Raw genomic sequence first — 7,500 nt, forward strand, 5'->3', positions numbered from 1 at the left:
ACACGCACACACGCACACGCACACGCACACGCAAACGCACTCACGTGCACACATCACTAAATGGACAATTGGACTGCTAAAATGTTACAGTCTTCCGTCTACTTATTACTTGATTCATGGTTTCGTCCCTAAAACAGAGCCCTGTGTCCCAGTACACACACACACACACACACGCACACGCACACGCACACACACACACACACACACACACACACACACACACACACACACACACACACACACACTCACACACACACACACACACACACACACACACACACACACACACACACTCACACAGCTGACTGAATGAATGAAGTATTTTTACGACCCCCCCCCTTCCATCCTCTTATCCTCAGGGGGAGGACTCATTCCAAAGGGCTGCATTATGTGTGTGTGTGTGTGTGTGTGTGTGTGTGTGTGTGTGTGTGTGTGTGTGTGTGTGTGTGTGTGTGTGTGTGTGTGTGTGTGTGTGTGTGCGTGCGTGCGTGCGTGCGTGCGTGCGTGTGTGTATTACTATACTTGTGAGGACCAAATGTTCCCACAAGTATAGTAGAATATGAGAAATAGACATTGTGATGACCATTTTCCTGGTTTTCACAAGAAAAATGGTTGTTTTATGGGTTAAAAAAGATCTTTTCGATTTTTAGAGCCATAGGTTTACGATTAGGAAAAAGGTTCCGGTTGGGGGTTATGGTTTAGGATAAGGTATTTAGAGGTTAGGGTCTTTGAGGGGTTTGGAATTTTTGACTTGTTTTAAACTTTGTTTTGCGTGGCGATGTCACACCCCGAACAATAGCCGATCTACAAGCTCACAACGTGTCGCAGCGCAACGTGTTGTGAGCTTGTAGGGCTATTGTTCAGCCAATGGCATCCTAAAATCTTTTATGTCCTCACAAGTATAGTAATACAAACGTGCGTGCGTGCGTACGTGCGTGTTCCTGTACATGTATCATCTACATCTGGTCACGTGTGTTTGCGGGGGCTTTGGTAGCCTTTGGGGAGGGGGGTGGGCTACCATGATGACTCCCACCATGACTCCCACAGTGCTGGTGTGTGTGTGTGTGTGTGTGTGTGTGTGTGTGTGTGTGTGTGTGTGTGTGTGTGTGTGTGTGTGTGTGTGTGTGTGTGTGTGTGTGTGTGTGTGTGTGTGGGAAAAGCCCAGTTCCCATCAGGGTGTGTTAGTTACTTCTTTGTTCTCTAAGGGAAGATGTTAGAATGCAGGGTTTTATGCCGTCAAACAGCACTCATTTTGTTCCACTTTATGACTCGTCTGATCTGAACCACTTCCACACAGAGGAAAAAAGACACTTTTCTTGTTGGTTCAGAGTTGACCCAGTGCAGCCGTTATAACCTTTTCTGGATCAGGGCCCACTTGAATATCTGGAAAGTGTTCGCGGCCCACCCATCTGACCACTGAATATCTAGATTTACAGAGGGGACTGACTTGGAGAATGCACGGCGAGACAACGCCTGTATCCCCCCCCCCCCCCCCCGCCCCCCCCCCTCCCCCCAGACAGCTTAAACCCTTTAAGACCTGAAGCCGATTCTACATGTCTCCTAAATCTCAACAGAATTCTAAAAAACGTATGTTTCTATATCAGTGGTTCTCAAACTTTTTCATGTCAAGGACCCCTAAAATTATATGTATTGGCCGCGGACCCTCATCAAAATGTTTCGTTCCAGGGACCCCCCAGAAGCAAAGATTTGAGTCAAAAATATTCGCTTAAAAAATATATATATTCAAAGATTTGCACACATTTTCACGATTTTTCAAAAATAGCAGATCTACAAGCTCGTAGCGCGGCACTCGGTGCCGCGCGACGAGCTTGTAGATCTGCTATTTTTGAATAGCCCAAAGTGTAAAATAATGCTTTTTAGCTCAAATCAAAAAATGACACAGTTCCAGGTCTTAATGGGTTAATAAATGGTCTCAGTTGCGTGACGGAGGGTAACAGAGGGTGTGCTACGCCAGTGGTTCTCAAAGTGGGGTCCAGGGACCCCCAGGGGTCCTTGAGGGAGTTCCAGGGGGTCCCCAGCTACATGATAGATAGTTAGGAATCAAATGGACCCTTATGGGTCTGTAACTCTTTTTGTGTTTTCCCTGCCGTGTGCTCCTCTCTTGCACTTGACTTGCACGATTCAGCACGAATTATAAAGTATATACTGTTACTTTTCAGGATTCAAATTCTAAAGTATCAAAAGTAGCAGATCTACAAGCTCAAAACGCATCGCTTTGCGCCGCGTTTTGAGCTTGTAGATCTGCTACGTTTGATGCTTTTGTGTGACGCTGTGGTATGATCAAGTAGGGCGTTAATTTACACAACAAGTTAAAATATGGAGATAAGAGGTTTCTGCCCGACGGCAACGATATACTGTACATACGATAGGTCTCAGAGTACAGTAAAGGGAAGTGTGTGTGTGTGTGTGTGTGTGTGTGTGTGTGTGTGTGTGTGTGTGTGTGTGTGTGTGTGTGTGTGTGTGTGTGTGTGTGTGTTGGCGTGTGTTCTGTCATGACTTCATGCTGCAAGCATGTGGCCATGCAGTCAGTATGAAGAATGAAGAGCCTCTGCTCTGTGGAAACCTTGTATGTCCAAAAAAACTGTTACTGCTCATATATATATATATATATATATATACTGTATATGTCACGGTCCGCGGGCTGTGGACTCATTGCCCTTATATGGTCGTGGACACTTTAGGCCTGTTCTTTAGGCCTGTCACGGTCCGCTCCTCGGGCCGCCGACTCTGACTTTATTATTTAGACCTTCCTGCCCTTATAAGGTCTTGAACTTATTAGGCCTTTATTCTGTTCTGTATGTAGTCTAGTTATTCTGTTACTCTGTTGTTGTTGGCCTGCTGATGTTCTGTACCTTATTTTGTAGTCTTGTTTCCTGTTGTGCCTATAGTTACTGTTACCTGTCTTGTCTCACCTCCCTGCTGATTAGTCATGTTCTCCTCCTGTGTCCTCTTAGTCCCTCAGCCTATCCCAGTGTTGATTGTCTGTTGAGTTCACCTGTGTCTTATTGTTTCCCTGTCTATTTAACTCCTGTGTTTGCGACCTGTCCTTGCTTGTTCATTGTATTATGTTGCGTGCTGTTACATCCTGAGTTCAGTCCCTTGCCTGTATTATTACCTTTTGAGTTATTAAACCTGTTAAACCGACCAGTTCTGCCTCTGTCTCTCCTGCACTTGGGTCCTACAATCCTGCCCTGACTCAAACCGTGACTATATATATATGTATATATATATATATATATAAAAACTGTTACTTTTCAGGAGTTTTCAGATCTACAGTTGAGTGACGCTGTAGTATGATCAAGTAGGTCATTTTCTAACAAAAGGTTAGAAAATGGAAATAAGAGGTTTCTGCCCGACAACAGCGATAGCTTCATTGGTTCAATATGTATAAAATATGTATTAAACACATTTAACCACTTACGCTTAAAAATGAAAGACGTTAATAGATGGACATAGAAGGTTCCTGCCCGACCGCAACATTTTTTGCGTGATATAATCTGAAAATAATCAAAACAGCGCTCAGTGAATGAATACACCCTCTCCTCTCCTCTCCTCTCCTCTCCTCTCCTCTCCTCTCCCCAGAGGGTTTCACAGATTTGCTCCTTCCTGATTCACGGATAGCGTCTGAAATCCTTCCCATGGTGCAGCAGAGAAGATACCCCAAGTAAGTGTGTACACATGTAAATGTGGATTTATGAGAGAGACACACACACACACACACACACACACACACACACACACACACACACACACACACACACACAGGCAAAGAAAGAAAATAATTGGCTGCTGAGTCAGTGTGAACGAAGGCTTTGATGTTTTTTTGTGCGGAGAACTCACAATTGAAAGTGTGTGTGTGTGTGTGTGTGTGTGCGTGCGTGCGAGTGCGCGCGTGTTCACTCACTGGCCATTGACATGATTTCCCATGAAAGCTCAGACTCACAAGGGAGGGTCAGAGGTCGTGACCTCCTGACCCATGATGTTGTGTTCTTCCTGGTCAGCATTAAGGGAGAGATCAACCCACTGATAGAGAGAGAGAGAGAGAGAGAGAGAGAGAGAGAGAGAGAGAGAGAGAGAGAGAGGGGTCAGAGATTTTATTTTATGATACAACTATGGTGAGATATCTCCTCTTTATTTCTTTCTTTATGTACGTACCTGTAAGAAGGGTCCATTTGGTTCCATTTGTATACTATCAGAGTTACGTACCTGTAAAGGCGTGTTCAGAGTGCACGAAAATGGGTTTTCACGTACGTCAGGGGGGAGGACGGCCGTACGCTGGTTATTACACCTAGCATAGTCCAATACCATTATAAAAGAACGTATAGGCCTATATATCTATTCATCCACTAGATGGCAGTTGAGAGAGTATATAGCACGGGACAGTGTTGCCATGTCTGCTGATTATAAGCGGCTTGTTCTGTAAAGTTGCTTGTAAATATTGGTATTTGCGTTGGGCTTGTTTCTAAAGTGTAGTTGCTTATTTGGGCTAATTATTGTTTAAACCAGTGGTTCTCAAATATTTTCATGTCATGGATCCCCAAATGAATATGTATTTGTCCCTAACCCCCTATCTGATAATATATTGTGCCAGATTTGTGTTTAAATATATAAATATTCAAATATTTGCACAAATGTTCAAGACAATAAAAAAAAAACAGATCTACAAGCTCATAACGCGGCACTCGGTGCAGCGCTATGAGCTTGTAGATCTGTTATTTTTGAATTGCCAAAGTATAAAATATGGATAAAGGGGTTACACAGATGCGTTCCCGGTTTCACCGCGGACAGTTTTTAAGTTGCTTGATTCAGTATTTAGATATTTGATATTCATTTTATTACGCACGGCCCCTTCTTATACAAACCCATTGTCCAATTTAACCCTGTCTTTGGTTCTGGTGACTGATATTGACCTTCTAATACGTGAGGGGGGCGCGTTCTTTTCCCGCACATGTTTGAAAGTGAAATATCCCTTCAAACACTTTAAACCTGGAAGTCCTGCATGTGAAGCGAAAACCATTGAAAGTATTTTTTTTAAATACCGTAATTTTCGCACTATAAGCTGCACCTGAATATAAGCCGCAGCAGCTAAATTGAATGATTTGTACATATATAAGCCACACTGGACTATAAGCCGCGGGTGTAAAATCCCTAGATTTAGGAGGTCCCCTAGTGGCCGTTAGCTATAAAAATCCATAGATAAGCCGCACCGTTATATAAGCCGCAGGGTCGAAAAATGGGAAAAAAGTCGCGGCTTATAGTCCGAAATTTACGGTACTACTTTTGCGCGACTCAAGTATAAAACAGGGCATCAATTAATGAAAACAAAACATAGACCTTGTGTGGAGATACACGCTTCCTGCCCGACAGCAACAGCATAAATAATTCTGTCATAAGTCTGCTTTGTCAACATTCCATTGTCAACGTTGGAATGTTGACATTTGCACGATTTCTAAAGTATTTGATGAAATAAAAAAATAAATAATGAAATGATTGCACAAAGCTGGTGCTTCAAAGCTAAATCAAGTCGGCATGTCAAGGGGATTGTTCAGATGATGTTTACATAAGCTTGTTATCAGATTGTCTGTCAGTCAGATGACTGGAAAAAAAAACACATTGTTTTTATATAAACAACGTTTAAGATTGATGACGTCTCAAGTAGTCGATTAGCGGTGGTGGAAAAAGTACTCAAATGCTTTACTTAAGTAAAAGTACCAATACTGCAATATAAAAATACTCTGTTACAAGTAAAAATCCCAAATTAAAAAATTACTTGAGTAAAAGTACAAAAGTATTGGCATCAAAATGTACTTAAAGTACCAAAAGTAAAAGTACTAAATATTTGAAAATAGCCTAGGTATAAAATAGGGCTGAAGTGGTTAATGTATGTTATATCTATAACATCATAATTTACATCTGCAAAGTAACTAGTAGCTAAACTTTTCAAATAATTGTAGTGGAGTAAAAGTACAATATTTGCCTCTGAGATGTAGTGGAGTAGAAGTAAAAGTATTGGAAATTGGAAATACTCAAGTAAAGTACAAATACCTCAAAATTGTACTTAAGTACAGTACTTAAGTAAATGTACTTAGTTACTTTACACCACTGGGCCTAATGGAGATCTTTCGGAAAATGCAAAAAGAAAAGATTCATCTGAACCGAACACACTCAACACTATGTGTACAGAATAAACCTCAAGATTCACATCAATAGGGAAAAGGTCAAAGGTCAAGATCCCATTCAGGGGTCGAGTCCTGGCTGAGAGCAGAACTAAGTGAAGAACAGATGTTTGGATGTTTCATGACACTTTGTGGGAAATGGAGATCAGAGTAAAACAGAGATGAACTGTAGTGAACAAACAAACAAGGTAAATAGTACAATATCTTCACTGTCGGGGGGAAACCGTGTATGTCCAAAACTGAAATGGAAAAAAATAACCTGCGTTCCAATGGATCCAATGTAGTTGTAGTTATTTAGTCAGAAGCTATTACTTTTTTTTAAACATTGGTTCACTATTTATAAAAAAAAAAACACAGACACACTTGACCTGTGAATATAATAAAGACAAGATATTTAAGAAAATATTATAGCAGGTTGCTTATTTCTCTCACTAAACATGGCAACGTTTTTAGATCCCATATGGTTGCTTATTTCTCTCACTGAACATGGCAACGTTGAAAGGCCAAATGAGGAACAGCGCCACAGTTCATAGAGATACATACAGTGGCCGAACACAGTATTGAGCAACATTGAGCCCTCATTGGCTAAAGGACCAGCCAATGAGGAAAAAGTCACGACCATATACCAAACAAGTCAGGACTAGCGAGTGTAGATAAAGACCAGGTTTGGCAACCTGCTAATAAAGAAATCTGCTAGATCCACAACATGTCATCTAAATTACATTCTGTACATCTGTAGTCAAGCAAAAACAAATTAACCACTTAAACCCCAAGCATCCGTATTGCGGGGAAAGCTTTCGCTGAAAATAGCCGATCGACAAGCTCACGACACGTCGTGAGCTTGTCGATCGGCTATTTTCAGCGAAAGCTTTCCCCACAATAACAGAAAACTGAAAATACACTAGTATTGAGCCCTGAGGGACTCCGGACTACTCACATTTCATACTTAAGTAAAAGTATCAATACTGCATTGTAGAAGTACTCTGTTACAAGTAAAAGTCTGGAATTCAAAATTTACTTGAGTAAAAGTACAAAAGTATTTAAGTATCAAAATGTACTTAAAGTACCAAAAGTAAAAGTACTAAATGCAACGCGTTGTCAGCTTGTAGAACGGCTGTTTTCAAATAGCCTATGTATAAATCAGGTGGTTAATGAATGTTTTATAATATAATAATTTATATCTGCAAGTAACTAGTAACTATAGTTTATGGTTACTGTTTGCGTCTGTCTATATGATATCCCAGAAGTGTTTAAGCAGCTGTGTGTGTGTGTGTGTGTGTGTGTGTGTGTGTGTGTGTGTGTG

The 7,500-nt window shown here is 41.3% G+C and overlaps 1 protein-coding gene across 3 annotated transcripts in view; it reads left to right on the forward strand.

Moving 5' to 3' along the window:
* nox4 (NADPH oxidase 4) overlaps window positions 1–7,500 on the forward strand; it is a 58,842-nt gene that overhangs the window by 39,537 nt on the left and 11,805 nt on the right. For all 3 annotated transcript variants that reach the window (XR_014601369.1, XM_084065424.1, XM_084065425.1), the window contains one exon: window positions 3,604–3,685. Coding sequence is in view for 2 of the 3 variants with exons in the window: in XM_084065424.1 (XP_083921550.1) it covers window positions 3,604–3,685 (82 nt within the window). In the remaining variant the exon portion in view is untranslated. The remainder of the gene's footprint in view (window positions 1–3,603; window positions 3,686–7,500) is intronic.

The sequence above is a fragment of the Gymnoscopelus microlampas genome (genome assembly GCF_963454915.1).
Source record: "Gymnoscopelus microlampas genome assembly, chromosome: 8".
NCBI classification, from domain to species: domain Eukaryota; kingdom Metazoa; phylum Chordata; class Actinopteri; order Myctophiformes; family Myctophidae; genus Gymnoscopelus; species Gymnoscopelus microlampas.